The sequence below is a fragment of the Hordeum vulgare genome, chromosome 6H (assembly GCF_904849725.1).
Source record: "Hordeum vulgare subsp. vulgare chromosome 6H, MorexV3_pseudomolecules_assembly, whole genome shotgun sequence".
Lineage (NCBI taxonomy): Eukaryota > Viridiplantae > Streptophyta > Magnoliopsida > Poales > Poaceae > Hordeum > Hordeum vulgare.
This window is the reverse complement of record NC_058523.1, coordinates 366,849,442-366,871,144: the sequence shown is the minus strand read 5'-3', so window position 1 is coordinate 366,871,144 and position 21,703 is coordinate 366,849,442. Positions and strand designations below refer to the sequence as shown.

The window sequence follows — 21,703 nt, the reverse complement described above, 5'->3', positions numbered from 1 at the left end:
TCCAACTTGATCTTGTGTCATCGACAACATCGGCACCATACAACTCCAATTTCATCTTCTCTTCTTCATTTCTTTTCAAATTTTCTTTCAAATAATTATTTTATTTTTCAACTAAATTTAACTTCTCAACAAGAGGGTCGGTTGCAATTTCGGTTCACATACCTCCTAGATAAAAATATCTATGTCAACTTGATGGGCATAATTGTCATAAACACGAATTGAAATAAAAATTGGCATATATAAAATATAATATACCACATCCTAATCATAAACCGGACGAGGTCCGACGGGGACGGATATCAAAACCATGGCACTATATATAACAAACAGTCATAAAAGTAAGAAAATTATACAAGTAACTATCTAAATAAGTTTTTTTACAAAGAAGATAAGAACAAGAGGCTCACCAAGGCGGTGTCGGCAACGGGACGACACAGGCGATCGATGGTAGTGAGGACGAGGATGGGGACGGGAAGGCACTAAGTAAAACACACCTACACATATGCAAACTAAGAAGTTAATTTGAGCTCAGATTGCATATAAATCAAATAAACTCCCACATAACAACTACTCCCAAACTAAAACTCACAAATCACTATACTTGCATGAAATGAGCTAACTAGCAATGAGAGATGAAAGGATGAAGTTGCTAACCTTTTATAACTCTTGGATAGATGGGGTGCCTCCAATCTTGAACAAATCTTGGCAAAAATGGATGACGAGCTTGAGCTAGGGGGAACGAAACAAAGAGGAGAAAAGGAGAGCTTGGGTCCGGGCTGGAAGAAGCATCTATATACAGGGATATATTTAGTCCCAGTTGATGATACAAAACCGGGACTACACGTCCATCTCTAGTCCCCGTTGTTGATACCAACCGGGACTAAAGGGCCTCGCAGGGCTCCCAGCTTGACGCAACCCTGCCACACACCCTTTAGTCTCGGTTGGTATCACCAACTAGGACTAGAGGTCTCTCATGAACCGGACTAATCCTGGCCATGCCCCCGGCCGCTCCTAGCCGTTGGAACCGGGACTAATGGTCACATTACTCCCGCCCGAAACCCAACCAATACTAATGCTGCAGACGAAAGATCTGTTTTCTACTAGTGCCTAAAGTAGTGGGTGATGTCACCCGCCCCCTAAATTAGTGGGTGATGTCATGGGGAGGCTATTTTGGTCTTCTCCCCTAGCCTCTACCCCTTGCCTCTCACTATAAATAGAGGTGGTGAGAGCTCTCCATTTCATCTCAAGTTTTATCTTAACACATGTCATGCAATGATCCGACTTTCTATATCCCTCCCATGAAATTGTTTTGTATATCGAAGGGATGTCTAATATTCGATAGAGCCTAGTTCTCGACGATGAAGCCCTAACGAATAGTTGAGACCGGATGTGTGCAACCTGGTAGAAAAGTGCTCGTTTTGATCTTAGTTCGAGTGACATGCCGAGGTTCTGTCCGAGGGCATCCCAAAGGGCTGTCCGAGGGACTGTGTGAGGTTCTGCCCGAGAGCCTCCCGAAGTGCTGTCGGAGGGACTGCCGAGAGGCTGTCCAAAGGAGAACTTCCTCGTAGTTGGGAGGTTGTAAAATCCTTGCTGCAAGAGTTCTGCACCGATGATCTTCGTTAACTCTATTTCCGCTGCACTACGAGATGGTAACGATCAGATAAAACCTTGTATACATTTTCATAGTGATCGTGAGCTGATGTGTAGGTTGTATTTTTTTTGTTTTCTGCTGCGTAACCCTACAACCGGAGGTTGATCGGTCACCATGGGCTATCGAAGAGATTAAGCGCCTCTTGCATTTGGATCGCCACCACGTCATCTCCTTGACCCCACATTTGATTAATACTGCTACACACTGACTTCCTCGGTTTGGGCACCATAGCAGTTGTAGTGTCTTACGATGGAGATTTGGTCCTCATGAGGTTCATTTGTTGTGTCAAAACGATTCTAATCCCCATGATTAAGTAAATCTCTTTAAAATATTAGATAAAATTTGTGTAAATAGGAATAAGAAGATCTTATAGAATGCCCTTGATAGGTGTCATTTTAGCCCATGACCTCTTCTTTTACAAACAACTCTTAAGTGGAGGCTCTAAATTGTCCACATAGAAACTGACATGTAGTGATGCTTGCCACGAGCTTCCACATGACCAATTTAGATCATCCATCAAAGATCGAACCGATAACATTTAGTTTTCTTTACTTGTTAACACTATTAGTAAATGTGTATGTGCAACACATGTTAATACTAGTAAATGGCATATTAATTGCATATAGATATTATGTGATTGGCATAAGTTAAACATGAGAGTGAAGCAATCCATGTTGTTGGATTAGTCTGGTTTGATGGCCGAAATTAATAGGATATGTCTGCCTCTTTCGAATTTTTTTATATTTATATATTTACAAATACATATCGTGCATCCAGATATAGAGACATATATTAATTGCGTATATAGATATTTATTTATACAGATATGGATCATGACCATCAGGCCCTTCTTTTGCAGATATTTATTTATACATATCGTGCATCCAGATATAGAGACATATATTACGGGAGTGAGTGCACCTTCTTTTGCACGCGGTACGCCGCGCACGTACGCAGCCCATGACGCGATAACGTAATGGGCGCACCCGAACGCGGAGAGGAAAAGAAAGCCGGAACAGGCGAACCAAAGGACGGATGCTTTGCCGTCAAAGAAAGGACGGCGGACGGAGAGATTCCACTACTCTGTTGTAGCACTAGTCCCCCACTCCCCCCGTCCCTTCGCCTGATTGCCTCCACCGCCGCCCCGCCCCGCCCCGCCCAAGCCCCAAAACTCACCGCTCGCCCTCCCACATACCGCCACCTCAGCCCAGCTGCGCCATCACCGGCCGCCGGATTAGGACACCGCCGCCCACCTCCAGTGGTGCCCGCTGCCCGCCGGCCACGACGCCGCCTCAGGTGAGCAGGCATTCCCGCTCCATCTTATTATCCCCCCTTTCCCTCCGCGGGTTACTCTCTTGCGCTTCTATCCAGTCTGGGAATTCCGTGGGGACACGCCGCGTCGAAGAAAGGCAAATGCCACCAGCGTATCGGATTTGATGGCGTGAGAGATGCGAATGCCACCATCTTCGGTTTCAGTCGCTGGAGTTTTCATCTGTATATGGTTCGTTCTCTCGCCCGCGAGTTGTTGGTGCCCCAGTTTTCGGTCTGCGATCTCAATGTGGAAATAGGATGGTTGCTTGCCACATTTTCCTATCATCTGGATTCTAGGCAGTCGAGCATGCAAATCTGGGGTAGGCCTGAATGCTTGATACAGTATTTGGGAATATGCGAGTAATGATTTCAGGCGAAGTTGCGATTCAGTGAATGAAATAGAAACAATCACTTTGGCCTATGTATACACTTTTCCCATCAAATTTTATCGCTTCCCTTACCAGTTACCAGAATGAGCAGACTTTAAAGACCCGCACGATTCTCTGGATACGTCCGGGCACCTGTGTATTATTATTATTATCTTGCTATAATAGCAAGCTCCGTAGCTCTGTCATTACGTTTATCCACGCACGCCCCCGCTCCGTGCAACAGTGGATTCTAGTTTGATTAGCCAAACCAATCATATAGTATTCCTGTGTTTTTTAACCTGCTGAATCTGCAGCTTCGAGGAACTGTCTCGGCTGCAGGTCTCGTTTGGACTGGACACATACATGCCCATACTTGGCTGATCTCGGTATCCCCACCCGTCCTAGTTTTCTATCTTAATCCTACCTAGACTGGAGGAGTAGTACATGTCCTCCTCAACTTTATTACGGTCGTTTTTGTTTTCTCTTTCACCCTTCCCGTGGCTCCCGTCCCGTTGTCAAGATTCGTCTGACGAGATTTCCTGCGAAATTCTGAAGCCTTTGGAACGGCGTGGCTGCGGCTGCGCCGAGATTCCTTTGTCGTCTTTAAGCATACAGTCTGAGTAGTTTGGCTGCGCATTTGTGGGTGTGCCTTTGTAATTACCCGGTCTCTGTTCGTTTCTCTCGTTTTAACATTTCTCTCTGACCGGAAGAATTGGTAACTAGTACTACAACTCATATTTCTGACAGAATACGCATTCTTTCAGACATTATTTTGTACTGCAAGATTCCATTTCGTGGTACGTACCCTCCAGTTAGTGCCATTGGTCCATGTTTTTGTAATTACTCCTGCTCATTTGCTCATGTAAGCCTACTACTTTATCGTGTCCTTTTATCCTGGTAGCATATGCTTTTTGCCATGTTGCCCAGCACTGTTTCGTCCCCGTCGAATCGTTTCGTTCTGCACGCCATTTATGTTTCATGGCGGTTTTAAACAACGAAGGAGCATAAATCGAGATATTATCTTGCACCAATATGGCCTACAATTGACCGCGCTTTAAGCATGTGTTTTCTGAAATTCTCCGAAAAGGGTGCATCCTGCTAGAGTATTGCCATCAGTTTGAATCTCCCTTAAATTCTATGGGCTTAAAATGCTAGGAGCTTTAGGGAAAAAAATAAATACATTGTTGTGCTTATACATGCTCCTTTTCGAAAATTAGCCACTAGTCTCTGCTTATTCTTCTTAAAGTGGTTAAGTTGGTTCGCGTGACTTAAGTTTATTGACAGCCTGCGTCATGTTCACGAAGTTTTGTTAATCTTTTCTGTACTTTTCAGGATTCGACTCATCAGATGAATGCTCTTGAGCCAGTTCTTGTACGTATTATAATGAGTAGACGATCAATTTGTTCGACCTAAACACAAAGACTTCTAGAGCAAATTCAGTTATGGGACAAACACATAGAGATGGTATGTATTTTCATCCCATTTTCCCTTTTCTTAGAGCATCTACAGCCGGACATAGCAGATATGACCCCTTAAACACCCGTGGACGTTCCCGGTCAGTGACCGGGCGTGTCTGCTATTTGTCTGACCACGCAGCCACACTCCTCATTTTCTTCCTCATACGTACGGTCACTTGCACGTGATTGTTGGAGAGGAAGAGAGAGATAGAAAAGAATGAATATAGAAAAAGAAAAGGTGGTCTTGGATGGGGTCGCGTCCTATGTGGCAGACTGTCCGGGCGCGGCCGTGCGCGTCTGCGAGCCCTCATATCCTCCCTATATTTGAGATGGATATGAGGGTTCACGGACAGCCCGGACCGGACGTATAGGGATGATATGAGGGGTCCGGTTCGGTCACTTTTTTTCCTTCTCTCTCCTGTCCGGTTACTGACCGGGCGCATTCGCGGGCGTATGAGGGGTCGTTTGAGGCGTCCGGTTGTAGATGCTCTTAGAGCTATGTTTAAGTGGGGATGTGAAAGTTCTCTGGAGACCTTGATACTCCTTGTGCAATTCATATCTGGTTACCATCTCTGTCGGAGCTTATTCATTGGATGCTCTATTAACTGTTCTAATTGTGTTAGTTGGTGTGCATCTGTGACATTTTTAAAATTTCTCTTTTTCTAAATTTTGTGGGGAAGTGGTAATGACTCGAAATGTAGTTGGAGCCATGGGGATTAAGATTTGCAGGATTGCTGTGGAAAAATATCTAGAGCAATATTCTTTTGTTTCCTGATAATGATTTGTTGCTTGGTTTTGCAAATATTCAAAAAAAATAAAATCTTGGTCACGTTTTCTATGTACATTAACATTCTGATATTTGAAAAAAGTATTAAAATACTTTATTTAACATGTCCTTGTCATGTTTCCAGTTCAAAGTTTCACGTCAGAAGTGAAGAGAACTATTGATTCGGATAAAGTTCAAATGGAGGAAAGAGATGTAAGTACCTTCTATCATTACTTATACTATGGATTTAGCACCCTCACAATCTTGTATCAGCATATTCTTTTGGTATGAAAATGCTGTATGAATTGAATGAAATCTACAATACACACTGTAGAAAGAAAGAAGGAAAGGAACTGTACTCTGCCAAACGAAAGAACAGTATGGATTTATGTCCTGGCTTGGATAGCGTTTAAATAATAGGCTATGTACTTGATTTTTCTTGGTTATGTAGTTTGGTGTGTTCCTAGTCACGGAAGGGTATACATGTTATATTGTCCCTGAATAATTTGGGCAGTGTGCATCCTCGGATGGAGACACCAAGTGAGTTATATTTTTTGTTAACTAAAAACATGTTGCTAACAGAAAAACATAGTTTTTGTATAATATGCTTCTGAAAATCTGGCGGACCTGCTCCATTTGATGATTTTTCTTGTCTTGATTCTTCTTTTGTGTGCTATTGTGGATTTGTCTGCAGGCACCTGGTGGTAGTTTTTCAAGCACAAAATCAAGTACGACTTCATTAAAAATGCTATTAGCAAAAGAGACGAGTAAAGAAGTGGAGTCGAAGAGCAACGCACCAAGTGTCATTGCAAGATTAATGGGCCTTGGGGATGACTTTCCTGCTAAAGAACCAGTTTTATATGATGCTAAAAGAGATTTTAGGAACAGTCAATCATGTAACCACTTAACAGTGACAAAGAAGGCCTTGCAGCAGCAACAGCAGCGGAATACCATACAGTCCGTTACGCAAGTTATCCATACATCCTGTGAAACAATTGAATCTGAGAGTGTATATGAAGGATGTAAAGAGAAAGCCAGAATGGTTTTGTTTCAGGATCAATCTTCACATGAGGGAAGACAGTCTGAGAGCAAGAGTGGCAGAATGGATACTGTCCCAGAGAAGTTCAGGGATGGAAAATTTCTTGCCATGGAAGAGAAGCTTCTCCATTCTGGGGAGTTACAAGAACCTCTCCAGGTTCTTAGTTCAGAGAAAGATTTTTTCCTGAAATGTCATGAAGAACCTGACCCCATTTTACCAAGATGGATGAGCGGGCTTCACCAGATTCCGGGATCACCTCAGACAAGGCGTATTACGGTACTGAAACCAATGAGATCTGTTCAGTATAATGGTGTAAGACAATCAAGAACAGACCGGGCTATTGAGCCAAATGGACTGGGGCTCAGAAAATTTCATCAGAGCTCTAGTTCAAAAGAAGGAATCCCTTGGCAGCCAAGTAGAATAATACTCTTGAGGCCTACCCCAGGGAAGCCAAGTATACCGAATGCAAAGCTGACGCGCAAGGCAGCTCCATTTCGGCTAATTGACCGGAACAGCTTCAACAGAGTATTAGCTGATAATGGCGCAATCCCAGGTTCCACGGAAGTAGTGAATGATATCATTCGGCACCGCCAATATGACTGTCGCCAACGAGATGATTCTTTATTATCTTCCACGCACTCAAACGGATATGGTGGTGATGAAAGCTCGTTCAGTGATTCAGAGGTTGATCGTAGTGGGGATTCTGAAGTTGATTATATCAAAGATGGTGGTAGCTTCAGTGACTCGGAGGAAGGTAGTCCTGCATCAAAGCATTCGTGGGATTACACCAGAAGATATGGAAGTCCCTACTCTGGCTCATCTTTTGGCAGGATCCCACATTTTCCCGAGTCAATGGTTACTAAAGAGGCTAAGCAACGGCTTTCGCAGCGATGGGCAATGGTAACCTGTGATGAGATCGGTGAAGAGAAAATACAGCCACCAAGGACCACATGCACCTTAGGTGAGATGCTCTCCCTTAATGAAGCGACGAAAGAAGATTTCACTGCTTGCAGAAAGGATGATAAAACTAGAGAGAGGTCTAGTAAGTTACCAATGTCAAAGTCTTTGCCAGTGATTTCAGATTCATTTGATAACATGGTGTCAAACGTTCAAGCTTCAAATCCTGAGAGCTGCAGAACAACAGCAACGAAGACTTCAATATCAAATAAAGGAAAATCATCTTTCACGGGAAGAGTTTCTGATTTTCTGTTTCCTAAAAGAAAGCCGATAAGGCAGAAATCCACCCATCATCCATCTGATTGCCCTGGTGAGAGGGTTGAAGCTTGTCTTGGTGATAGTCAATCACATGCCAGTCATAGTTTAGAAACTGATGAAAAACTGGCACTCCGTGAAGAGAAAATTGATATTTCTGCCATGCAGAACTCTACCAGCACTTCAGAGGTAGGCGTCTTATCTCAAACATCATGAAACTCCAATAGTTTATAGTTTCTTCTAGTGTCTAAATTCATGTAATGTTTTTGGCGAGTGGATTATCTCGGTCTAGATCTGAGTTTTGACATGTTTGCATGACAGGGAACTGCTTCAGTTGATGCGCCTACATCATTGGTCTGTCGAAGCAGTAGACTGGATAGACTAGGATTGCATGAAGGCCTAAACAGCACTCGCGATCAGCCCAGTCCGACCTCAGTTCTTGATGCACCCTCCGAAGATAGCAGCTGTAATGAACCTGAATCATCTGGAAGCACTACTTCCAAGAATGCAAGTAAGTATTGGTCTATGGTCAGAGTTCTGCATGTGTCAGTTTGCTTTACTATACTGATACATATTCTAATTTTGTCAGAAGCTGTGTCAAGATCCTCAGCAATCGAGGCTGTTGCGTGTTCATTATCATGGGATGATGCCACCTCAGAGTCACCATCACTCCGACGGCCTTACCTTCCCTCCGACGTAGACGACGATGAATCAGAATGTCATGTCCTTGTGCAAAACATAATGTCATCTTCCGGGTTAGAAGATGCACAGTCAAGCATGGTCTTTACTGGTTGGCATTTACCTGACTGTCCTCTTGACCCAGTCCTTTGTAACAAACTTCTTGAGTTACGGGAGCAGAGTTCATACAAAAGACTTCTATTTGATTGTGTCAATGTTGCTCTAGTCGAGATCGGCGAGAACGCCCTACTAAGCGCGTTTCCATGGAGCAAAGCGCGCACCAGAACATGGAGGGACAACTCATCCCCTGCTTTGGGGGTGGAAGTGTGGAGCATTCTGAAAGACTGGATTTACGGAGCGCGGATGTTCGTGGTGAGCAAGAGGGATAACACCGGGATCGTGATGGATAGGATCGTGAAGCAGGAGGTTGAAGGTGGTGCCTGGGTGAAAATGAGGATGTCGCAGGTGGTTGACATCGCGGAACGGATCCAGGGGGGAGTTCTGGAGGAGCTGGTGACAGAAGCTGTGCTGGATTTCGTTTGCTGATCTCAACGGCGAGGTATATCGCATTTCAACTGGTGAATGTCCGTCCAGCGAGTAATTAACTGGGTGGTGTACGCTCTATCTTTTGACGGCTACTCACAGAATTGTTGTATGCGGATGTGATTCACCTGACTCTGTAGCTGGTTAGAAGATTGTAGTGTTCGAAAGTTTTGTACTATAGAATCATATGTGGATATGATTCGTTGCATTTTGTTTGAGCAAGTCATGGCAATTGTGCAGTTCACAATTGAGCCAAGTTTATCTTGCCGATATACATTTCTGTACTCGGAAAGTTTAGCATCTGAAATGGCTAAACTTAAAGGGTTCAAAAGAGATGTTGTCCATGCTATTGGCAAATTCACCTGCGGGCTGTGCCGAATTACATATCTGCGAGGTAGGGCAGTGGGCTCAGTGGAAAAAGCTACAAAAAATGTCACCTCCCGTCACTGAAGTTCCAAGTCTGCAACATAGCTTTGCCCGATGAAAATATATTAATTGTAACCAATTTTCTTCAAGTAAAAACTGGTGACGTAATTTTACTAGTGTTCATTTTCCTGTGCCTTTCTTTACAAACCTGGCATGATGTTTTTCTTCCGTCTTACGAAGCCGATTAGGCTGTACATCTCTGATATTAGCTATTACAACTGTTGAGGTTAGCACCTCATTTCAAAATACTTTAGTATCCAATTTTCCACAGGACAGTGAGAATAACAATGGACTTGAGTGATCGTGGCAGCTGAGGGGTTGTTTGACGATACAATCAGCTCTGCCATAGGAGTGAAAAATGGCGTAATATCAATCTGCTCCCAACTCTTTGTGCAAAAGGGCACGGGAAGAAGAGATGGTCTGTTCATTCCTCAGCATGTGAACAATTCATCCTTGATGATTGTCTTCCTCTTGCTGTTTTGCCTGGTGTTGATTCGATCGAAGTGAACCAACCAGGCGAAGATTGAATCTGCGTCCCGAGCTTTTGCGTCTCAGATGCGTGCCAGTTCTCGCATGGTCATTTGGGCAGTTAGAGCAGCGTACGTGTTGAAGAGACGGAAAATGCTATTTGACGCTCCGTGCGAAGCCGTGTCGGGGCTTCGCATAGAGCAGGAGAGCGATCGGGCTGACCCAGTTATCGGGGGGCTTGCAGTGACCTGTTTTGGGAACCTTTTAGTTTCAGCCGGGTTTTTCTCGGTTTTAAGAAACTTCTAGAAGGTTTCCTGAACCGTTCTTTTTTCATTTTTCTTTGTTCTTTTTTTCTTTGCTGTTTCTGTTTCAAAAAAATATTCTGGATGTTTAAAAACTGTTTTTAGATTTTCAAAAAATGTTTTTTAAAAAATATATTCTTTTGGGTTTTGAAGAGGCGGAAAATGCTATTTGACGCTCCGTGCAAAGCCGTGTTGGGGCTTCGACTAGAGCAGGAGAGCGATCGGCCTGGCCCAGTTACCGGGGTTGCAGTGCCCTGTTTTGGAACCTTTTTCGGTTTTGAGAAACTTCTAGAAGGTTTCCTGAACCGACTTTTTTTCTTTTTCATTTTTCTTTATTCTTTTTTTCTTTTCTGTTTCTGTTCCAATAAATATTCTGGATGTTTAAAAAATGTCTTTCGATTTTCAAAAAATGTTCTTGATTTTGGAAAAATTGTTTTCGGTTTCAATTTTTTTCTTAAGATTCAATTTTGTTCTGAAGATTAAAAAAATGTTTGTGCTTCCAAATTTCTTTAGAACTTTTCAAAATTGTTCCCAATTTCAAAATTTGATCTCAAAATTCAAAAAAGTGTGTGCTTTAAAAATTTATTCGTGTTTCCAAATTTGTTTGGGATTGTTCAAATTTGTTTCAGTTTCAAAATTTGTTCTCAAGATTCAAAAAAATGATCATGCTTTAAAAAATTGTTCGCTCCAAATATGTTCACGTTTTTTTTAAAATTGTCCTCGGTTTCAAAATTTGTTCTCAAAATTCAAAAAATGTTCGTGCTTCAAAAATTTATTCGCGCTTTCATATTTGTTTGGGTTTTTTTCAAAATTGTTCTCTTTTTAAAAATTTTTGTCTCTCAAGATTCAAAAAATGTTTGTGCTTTAAAAAAATGTTCACGCTTCGAAATTTGTTCATATTATTTTTAAAATTGTTCTCGGTTTCAAAATTTGTTCTGAAAATTCAAATAATGTTCGTGCTTTAAAAATATGTTTGGGGTTTTCAAAAAATTTCTCCTTTTCAAAATTTTGTTCTAAAGATTAAAAAAATGTTCGTGCTTCAAAACATTTGTTTGCGCTTCCAAATTCGTTCACTTTTTTTAAAATTGTTCTTGGTTTTCAAAATTCATTCTCAAAATTCAAAAAACACCGTGCTTTAAAAATTTATTCGCGCTTTCAAATTTATTCGGGGTATTCCAAAATTGTTCTCCTTTTAGAATTTTTTTCTCAAGATTCAAAAAACGTTCGTGCTTTAAAAAATTGTTTGAGCTTCCAAATTTATTCACGTTTTTTAAATTGTTCTTGATTTCAAAATTTGTTCTGCAAATATAAAAAATGTTCGTGCTTTTTCGAAAAAAAAATGTGCTTTCAAATTTGATTGAGTCTTTTAAAAATTATTCTCCTTTTCAAAATTTTGTTCTCAAGACTCAAAAAAATTTGTGCTTTAAAATATTGTTCGCATTTCCGATTATTTTATGTTTTTTAAAAATTGTTCTCGGTTTCAAAATTTGTTCTCAAAATTCAAAAAAGTTTGTGCTTTAAGAATTTCTTCATGTTTTCAAATTTATTCAGGGTTTTTCAAAATTGTTCTACTTTTCAAAAGTTTGTTCTTAAGATTCAAAAAATGTTCGTATTTTTAAAAATTGTTCGTGGTTCGGTTCCAAGTTTGTTCAAAATTGTTTTTCAAATTCGAAAATGTTTTTTGCTACAAATAAAAACAAGGAAAAAGGAAAGAAAAAATGAACCAAAAAAAAGAAAATAAACAGAGAAGGAAAATAGTAAAAAAAGAATGGGCCGGCGGGATCCTTGCTGCAATGAGCGGCAGGTACTCCCTGTGGAGACCATCACCGAGGAGAGAGCGACCATTATACCTGGGCATACTTCGAACTGGGTCGGGCCGGAAAAAGCCCGGTGTTGAAAACTCACGCCCGAGCCCCGCCTAGCACGACGAGGGGACTAAATATTGGGCTCGAGCCCGGCCTAGCACGACGAGGGGACTAAATATTCGACCCAAGCCCGGCCCGAGGCTGAATTTGCAGGGCCGGCCCTACAAAATGTTTTTTGTTTGTTTCTTGAGATGGTATGTTGATGTGTATATCTTTACCTATTTTGATTAGTTCTATTGCCCGTTGTCACACATTTTGCAGAAAAGTCCTTGCATTTTTATAAAATCATCCCACGGGCCCAATTTAAGTGAGAACAGGAAAGCATTTTTATGAAATCATCCCACGGGCTACAAAAAAATATTCAGGTCTTCTAAACCCTAACTTCAATTTTAAGATGTTATTGATGAAAATTGGTTAGAATGATGGGTATAATTAGGGTTGGGCGTTCGGTTTATATGGTTAATACGGTTTGGTTTATTCGGTTCTTTATAATTTCGGTTTTGGATAAATAGAAACCGAAATAATCACTCAAAATTTAGAAACTGAACCATATTAACCATAATTTATAGGTTCGGTTAACCGAAAAACCGAAATTCATGCACTTGTCAGTATAAATGTAATAACACAAGAGCACTGATTTAGATTGTATAATATGCAAATAATAATCACAAGAACTAGCATCCTTAATATCATTCTATGGTTTATTCGGTCAATCTAACCAGTAAAAATAATTTAGTAAAAAAAATCACATGGAACGTGAAATGTATTATGTGCGGACAAATACGTGGTGCCTTCAAACTGTTACACTTTTGAAAACAAAATATTACATGGGTATCCTACATATCGGTTTGTTCGGTATATTCGATATCCAGGCACTCAAAACCGAACAAAAACAGAACACCGAACAACCTTAGAATTTCCCACCGAACCAAAAATCGAACCAACAATAAACCGACAAATCGGTTAATATGGTTCGGTTCGATTTGGTTTATCGGTTTTTGGTTTTATCGTGCCCACCCCTAGGTAGAATCGGAATATGATGTTGTTTCACATGTTAATAATCCTACAATGCAGTTTAGGATTGAATGTTAATCAGTAGTGCACGACTTGTATTTTGTTTTGCACTAGTGTCAATTGAAATTGAAAATGAACACCTCAAAAAATTAAATTGGAGATGGAATAAACTATCTACGGCCATGCATGTCCGTCAACGAGAGTGTAAAGGTGGATAAACGCCAAGACTGATAAGATGACATGTTGAAATAAAGGACATGGACCTATTGGAACTTGAGTCATGGTTATTGTGTTAGGGACGTGTGACGACGATGTTTGGGGGGGGAGGTAGAGATGTGGGCGCCAATGCTTTGTATGGAATCAAGCCAAGTGAGCCGCCCCGTGAATCGCTAGATGAGTTGAATAGAGGCATGAGTCCAACATCTTCGGACTGGATGAGCAGAGCGGAGGAGGGTCTGGGTTGGCGGCCATGTGATGGAGTCAGTGGACACGTGGCTCTAGATCCTGTGTAGATCCCGTCAGATATGCATATGAGCCTGCATGTGTATAGCCTAAAAGACATTTTTTCCAACTTAAGTATCCCAGACCTGGTAATTTTAGACCCCAAAAAGTTCATCGAAACATACCAACACAAAACCTGTGAAATCTTGGCGCGACGAATTTAATAGTGAAAATGGATTTTGAATCGAACTGACAATTGAGCTACAAAATATTTTGAATTTTTAAAATATGAAGAATCTAAGATGACATTAACTTTTGTCCTATAGTGGATGCATGTGCGTGTGAGAGAAGGTTGGGAATTTACCCCCTCTATGTAAAAAATGTGATAACGTACATACCACATTGTTAGGGCATAGTTTATGCCTAAGTAATTTTGGTGATTGATGACAGTACCGCAAAGGACTAATCGTGTGTGTTCAGATTTCAGATAACACATGTCAACGGCACAAGACGACTCGCCCCCTCTTTCCATTTAACAGAAGCTCGGTGTACTCTACGATTCTCTTTCTTTGAGTCATATGAACGCCGTACTATTAAAAGGGGACCCGTAGTGGAAAGGTTTGGGTGGAATCAATTTTGCACGCACACACTTTATCTCCTTTTCCCTTACCTGCAACTTTGGAGTGGCTCCCGTCTTTGTGTTTATCTCATCTAAGCAAATGGTCCCTCAGCGGTAGTACCGCTGTGCCTAGCGGTAGTACCGCTGGAGTGCTAGCGGTAGTACCGCTGCAGCCAGCGGTAGTACCGCTAGCTGGCGATAGTACCGCCGCTGGTCAATGGTAGTACCGCTCCAGGAGCTTAGTACCGCCTTCCTAGCGGTTGTACTTCGACGAACCTTTTTGCGAAGACTTTCTTGGCGGTGGTTGGCCCGGTAGTGCCTATGCACTACCATGGGCCCAGCGGCAGTACCGCTGCAGCCAGCGGTAGTATCGCTGGAGTGCTAGCGGTAGTACTGCTGCATCCAGCGGTAGTACCGCTAGGCACGGGCTGTGAGTGGGAAAACGGTTGGATTCCCCCCGCACTATATAAGGGGTTCTTCTAGCTGTGGAACCTTATCTCTTACCATCCCAAGCTCCATTGTTGCTCCGTAAGCTCAAAAGTGCCCGATCTCTCTCCCTAGCCAATCAAATTTGTTGATTCTTTAGGGATTGGTTGAGTAGGCCTAGATCTACACTTCCACCAAGAGAAAAGTTGATTCCCCCACCAATCCCTTGCGGATCTTGTTACTCTTGGGTGTTTGAGAATCCTAGACGGTTGAGGTCACCTCGAAGCCACATTCCATTGTGGTGAAGCTTCGTGGTCTTGTTGGGAGCCTCCAAGCTTTGTGCGGAGTTTGCCCCAACCTTGTTTGTAAAGGTTCGGTCGCCGCCTTCAAGGGCACCTATAGTGGAATCACGGTACCTTGGATCGTGCGAGGGCGTGAGGATAATACGGTGGCCTTAGTGGCTTATTGGGGAGCATTGTGCCTCCACACCGCTCCAACGGAGACGTACTTCCTGTCAAAGGGAAGGAACTTCGGTAACACATCCTCGTCTTCATTGGTTCCACTTGTGGTTATCTCTAACCTTTACTTTGTGTATGCTTATGTTGTTGTCTATCTCTTACTTGTCTTAGTAGCTCTTGTTGTTAGCTTCATTACGGTTCACCCCATTGTTGTTATTTTTGTGAACCCGTATGTTGTTTACCCTAACTTGCTAAGATTAATTAAAAAGTGGTCGTTGCCTATTCACCCCCCCTCTAGTCAACCGTATCGATCCTTTCAATTGGTATTAGAGCCACATCTCTTTATTAAGTGTTTAACCACCCGAAGAGTATGGAAGATGATGAGGGAGTTCCCCGTGCACAAACCGAGGGCATGGAATTGACTTCGATCACAAGGGACGACTTGAATACGGCTATGGCCGCACTCAAGACGTCCATGACGAACGAGGTCAAGACCATGCTTAAAGAGTTACTTGAGGGAATTAAAAACTCTCCCGAACCGGCATTGGTGGTTAAACCCACCACCATGGATTCGGAGGCCAATTCCGTCAGGGAAACGGCTAAAGGTATGCAACCTTCCCAACCTCTCGAAAATGATGGGAATGGGACGTATGCATCTGTTCCACCACCCTTAGTCTATGGAGGACCGGTTCCCACACCGCGTCTTTATCCTGTTGGTCCTCCTTCTAAGCTTGTGAAAGGTGATTTTTCTAACTGGGTATTTTCTATTAAGTCTCATTTGAATCACAGCTCAACAAATTTGTGAAGAATCATCGAGCAAGGATATTATCCCCATGATCCAAGCAACCTCACTCCAAGAGAAGATGCGGACAATCAATACAATCACTCTGCTTTGTTTATTCTCTAGTCCGCATTGCCACCTGAAGACCTTCCTCACTTGCGTCCCTTCACATTGGTCAAGGATTGTTGGGAGCACATTATGGTGTTGTACAAGGGAAGCTCAAGCATTCAACGGTCCAACTATGAAGTAATACTTGATAAGGCCGATGGGTTTGTGATGAAGGAAGACGAGGACCCTCGTGATCTCTATCGGAGGGTGACTGCTATTGCTGTGGCACTCAAGGACCATGGGAGCAAGGATGTGGATGACACATGGGTCAAGCGCAAGTTTCTCAAAGCCATCATGCCTTTCAATAAAGCCATGTCACCTGTCATTCGTCATCGACCAGACTTCCACTCCTTGTCTTCCAGTGAGGTGTTGGATGAATTCATTGCAATGTCAATCATGAATGAAACAGCTGACAATGCACTTGCTCGTGTTCGCTCAAAGACAGCTTCACCCAACCTTGCGCTAAAGGCAAAAGCAACGTTTGAAGAAGAAGAAGAGGATGAGGAAGACGAGAGCTGCCCTGAAGACACGAAGTATGCCTATCATGACCACATGGCTCTTGCGTCAAGGCAATTCTGGGGCAACAAGAGGAACTCAAGACCCACCTTCACCAAGAACAACTCAAGTGGGTTCAAACCCAAGCAACGAGTGAGGACATGTTATAACTGTGGCAACGTGAGTCACTTCGTGGCCGAATGTTCCTATGAGAAAAGGGAAGACAACGGGGGCAAGCTCATTCGCAAAGACAAAACCAAGTCATTTCCAATCAAGAATAACTTTGTGAAGAAACCTCACCCAAAGGGGATGGTGGCCCTTGAAGAGTACCCTTCCGATGATGATGATGATGATGATACAGTGGCAACGGCAAATGTTGCTATTGCCACTCCCTCTCCCCAGAAGGTGTCTCTCTTCAACGCCCCCAACGAGAACCACATCACCAAGTGCCTCATGGCAAAAGGTATCAATCAGGTAACCCCCATCATTAAGACCAACATCACTACTGCTCCTTCATTGTTAAATTGTGTTGATGATAGTGATGTTGGGGAACTTAATGAGCATGATCTTGACAAGTTTCTGTGCACTATTAAGGGAGAATCCAAGAAGCACTTTGTTGCTCTCTTGGAACAACTAGGTGAGGCCAATGACCTCATCGAGTCTCATGAGGAAACCATTTCCGAGCTTCAGGGACACAAACGTGAATATGCCGATGAAATTGCTGAATTATCTATTGTTCTAGAAAAGGAGCGCACTCTTCGTTTGTCTCTTGAGGAGTCATACAACGATGACTGCGCTAAAATGCAAAAGAAACTAGATCATGATACCGTTCTTACTCGTATGCTTAAGTCTGAGAAGTATGCTCTTGGGGTTGGCCATGACAGACTCAAAGCGAAGTTTGGCACACTTGACAAGGCTCACAAGGTCTTGAAAGGTGCTCATTTCTCTCTGAAAGAGTCTCATGATCAACTCCAAGCAAAGCTTACCAAGGAAATCTCTACTTGTCCTCCCTTTGTGTTAATTGATAATGCTTGTGCAACTAATCCTTGTTGTGAGCATGTACATCTTGTGGAGGAAAATGCCAAGTTAAAGGAGAAACTTGAGAAGGGCCTTGTAGCATGCATACAAGGTGAGAAGAGCTTGAACGACGTCTTGAGCACTCAAAAGGGTGTTGTAGGAAAGGAGGGACTTGGACTTACCTCCAAGTCAAAAGGAAAAATGAGGAACAGGAACAAACGATCCCCTACCCTCATGGACATCTTTGTCAAAGAGGGCGAAGGGACTCAGGAGGTGAACAGGAACAAGGTGGAAGATGGTAACGTCAAGAAGGGCAAAACCATTCCTACTACCACAGCCGACAAACTCAATTCTTCCTATGTCTTATGTCGTGCTAGTGATGGGCATGTTTATGCCAGATTTGTTGGTTCCTACTATGAGTCCATTGAATGGGCTATCTGGGTTCCTAAGACCCTTGTCTCTAACATGAAAGGACCCATTAAAAAATGGGTACCTAAAACCAAGCCTTGATCTATTGCAGGAGTTTGCTTCCGGTGGGGTGTCATGGTTGCTCGATAGTGGAGCAACAAATCATATGATCGGAAGCAAGGACTTAGTGGTGGATGTGCATCCTTCTCCATCTATGCCCACTCATGTCCAATTCATCGATGCATCCTCGTCAAAGGTATTGGGATTTGGTAAGGTGGTCATCTCTCAAGAGTTATCTATTGAGAAGGTCATGCTTGTTGAGTCTCTTGCCTACAATTTACTTTTGGTTCGTCAACTTGCAATTATGGGGTTTTCCACTTTCTTTAATCTTGATACTGTGGTCCTCCTGTGGAGCAAGACTCTTAAAGTAGCCTATGTTGGACATGTCGAAAATAGTCTTTATGTGGTGAACTTCTCCAAGCGACCCACTAAGACTGCGACGTGTTTAATGGCTAAAGTTGATGTGGGCTGACTTTGGCATCGCCGACTAGCTCATGTCAGTATGAGATCTTTGCAAAGTCTTCTAAAAGGGGACCATATTCGTGGACTAACAAATGTGAGTTTTTCTAGAGATCGTGCTTGCAGTGTCTGCAATGAAGGAAAGATTCATGAAACTGCTCATCGTCCAACGACTCTCATTTACACTAAGAGGCCATTGGAGCTCCTGCATATGGATCTGTTCGGCCCTCCATCATTTGATAGTCTTGGAGGCAGAAAATACTGCTTGGTGATTGTTGATGACTACTCAAGATACACCTGGGTATATTTCTTCAAAAGGAAGAGTGAGACTCAACAAACTGTCATCAACTTTGCTAATGAAGCTCAACGCCAACATGAAGCAAAGATCTTGATGATTAGAAGTGACAACGACACCGAGTTCAAGAACTACACCTTGGATGAGTTTCTAGGTGATGAGGGAATAAAACATCAATATTCAGCACCATATACCCCTCAACAAAATGGCATGGCAGAAAGGAAGAACCGGACCTTGATGGACGCTGCAACAACAATGATGGCGGAATTCAAATCTCCATATAACTTTTGGGCAGAGGCCATCAACACAGCATGTCATGCGTCCAATCGTCTCTATATCCGCAAAGGCTTGAACAAGACTCCATATGAGATTCTCACTGGAAACAAACCCAATCTCAAGTACTTCCGGGTATTCGGTTGTAAGGGTTTCATTCTCAAGAAAGGTGCATGTTTAGCTAAATTTGATTCTAGAGCACATGAGGGCATCTTTGTTGGTTATGCTACAAACTCTCATGCTTACCGTGTCCTCAACAAGTCCACCGGACTCATTGATGGGACGTGTAACGTGGAATTTGCTGAAAATAATGGCTGCCAAGTGGAGCAAAGTGGTCTTTGTGATGTAGGTGATGAAATTCCTCCCCAAGCCATAAGAAGAATGGGGATTGGTCAAATACTCCCCATTGAGGAACCCCTTGTGGCGAAGGAGAAGGACAATGCTCTACTCAAGTGGAGCCATCACCCCCACAAGCCCCACACGCTTCCGATGAACAAAGAGAAGACTCTCAACAAGATGAACAAGCTCAAGGTCAAGATCAATTGCCCAACAATGATGGTGTGTCCCATGATATTCAAGCACTAACCCAAGGTTCCGAATCTGCTCATGAGCAAGATGAAGTGCAACCACAAGATCCAGACCAAGTAGAAGCACAAGATCAAGATCAAGAGCAACCACAAGTACAAGGACAAACAAGTGAACCTGCTCAAGTCGAAAGTCAAGATGATGAGGATACTGTCTCGCAATTCCCTTCTGCATCACCAACAGCCGGTGCCAAGGGAGGTTCAAGACGCAAGGGCAAGCAAAGTAAAAAAGTCGATGCTCCCTAGTTATCCAATGAAGAACTCTTGGAGCGTCGAGCGGCCAAGATTGCGAACAAGCTGAGAGTCAAGTCACATCTTATGAAGAATGTACTTGGCAGTTTGAAAAAGGGAGTATCCAACCGTCAACAAATATGGAATTATTGTGAGCATCACCCGTTTGTTTCGTATTGTGAACCTCAACAGGTACAGGAAGCGCTCGATGATGAGGATTGGCTTATGGCCATGCATGAAGAACTTAACAACTTCGAGCGTAACCAAGTCTGGGATTTAGTGCCAAGACCAAAGGAGGAACATAATGTCATCGGGACCAAATGGATATTCAAAAACAAGCAAGATGCCAATGGGATTGTGATTCGAAACAAGGCAAGATTGGTGGCTCAAGGCTACTCCCAAGTCGAGGGTATCGACTACGGTGAAACCTTTGCCCCTGTTGTTCGTCTAGAATCTATTCGCATGTTGCTTGCATTTGCTTCTCATCATAATTTCAAATTACAGCAAATGGATGTGAAAAGTGCCTTTCTTAATGGTCCGTTAAATGAGTTGGTTTATGTCAAACAACCCCCAGGATTCGAACATCTCAAGCTCCCCAATCATGTGTACAAACGTAATAAGGCACTCTATGGCCTTAAACAAGCCCCACGTGCGTGGTATGAGTATCTTACTGAGTTGTTACAAGATCGTGGGTTTGAAATTGGGAAGATAGATCCCACTCTTTTTACTAAGAGGGTTAAAGGGGATTTGTTCATATGCCAACTATATGTCGATGATATTATTTTTGGTTCTCCTAACATTTCCTTCAATGAAGAATTTGCTGCACTAATGACCGAGAAATTTGAGATGTCCATGATGGGAGAGTTGAAGTTCTTCCTCGGCTTCGAGATTAAACAAGGCCTAGAAGGGACTTTCATCAAACAAGCCAAATACACTCAAGACATGCTCAAACAGTTCGAGCTTGAAGATGTCAAGTCGGTCAAGTTCCCCATGCCAACAAGATGGAAGCTTGATAGTGATCCCAATGGTAAAGCAGCGGATCAAAAGGTATATCGCTCCATGATTGGATCCCTCCTTTACCTTTGTGCATCTAGACCAGATATTATGTTGAGTGTAGGGATATGTGCACGGTTTCAATCCGCACCAAAAGAAAGTCATTATATGGCTGTTAAGCGAATCTTTCGATATTTGGCTCATACCCCAAACTTTGGTCTATGGTATCCCAAAGGAGCAAACTTCAACCTAGTTGTCTATTCTGACTCAGATAGGGCAGGAGATTGTGTGGAGAGGAAGTCAACTTCTGGAGGATGCCAATTCCTTGGTCGTTCCCTGGTAAGTTGGTCTTCAAAGAAGCAGAATTGTGTCTCACTATCATCCACCGAAGCTGAGTATGTAGCAGCTGCAAGTTGGTGTGTACAATTGCTATGGATGAGGCAAACTTTAAAGGATTACGGTGTCACTTGTGACAAAGTGCCTCTTCTATGTGACAATCAAAGTGCTATCAAGATTTCCCTCAACCCAGTGCAACATAGCAAGACCAAGCATATTGATTTTCGCCATCACTTCATTCGTGAACATATCAAGCTTGGTGATATTGAGGTTCACTTCATCCACACTGAAGAGCAACTTGCAGATATTTTCACTAAGCCCCTAGATGAAGCAAGGTTCCGGGAGTTAAGGCATGAGCTAAATATCATTGATTCAAGTAATGTGGATTGAAGCTAGGCACCTTGCACCTCACTATACATTCGATCTTGGTCTAGATGTAGGCATGGACATAAGGGGAGTGTTGTTCTCTCAATGAACTCTTCCTCCCCCCATTATGCATAAATTGATCTAGTCTTTCACTTTAGCCATTACCAAATGACACTTGTGCTTCAAAGACGAGCATTGGTCATGAACCCAAGGATAATTCTTCGCGGTGTCATACCTTTGTCTCAAACATAGG

At 42.7% G+C, this 21,703-nt stretch overlaps 1 protein-coding gene across 3 annotated transcripts; it reads left to right on the top strand.

Moving 5' to 3' along the window:
• Window positions 1-2,801: 2,801 nt before the first annotated feature.
• On the top strand, window positions 2,802-9,286 carry LOC123402061. Of its 3 annotated transcripts, none has more exons than XM_045095922.1 (6): window positions 2,802-2,947; window positions 4,663-4,794; window positions 5,699-5,766; window positions 6,248-7,993; window positions 8,126-8,315; window positions 8,397-9,286. In XM_045095922.1, exons 2-6 carry the CDS (start codon window positions 4,773-4,775, stop codon window positions 9,026-9,028), a joined length of 2,658 nt encoding a protein of 885 aa, XP_044951857.1. In that variant the 5' UTR covers window positions 2,802-2,947; window positions 4,663-4,772; the 3' UTR covers window positions 9,029-9,286. The 3 variants fall into 3 exon arrangements, with proteins under 3 accessions (XP_044951857.1, XP_044951856.1, XP_044951858.1); XM_045095921.1 differs by having other exon boundaries at window positions 2,803-2,947; window positions 8,394-9,286; XM_045095923.1 differs by lacking the exon at window positions 4,663-4,794 and having other exon boundaries at window positions 2,803-2,947; window positions 8,394-9,286.
• The last annotated feature ends 12,417 nt before the right edge of the window (window positions 9,287-21,703 follow it).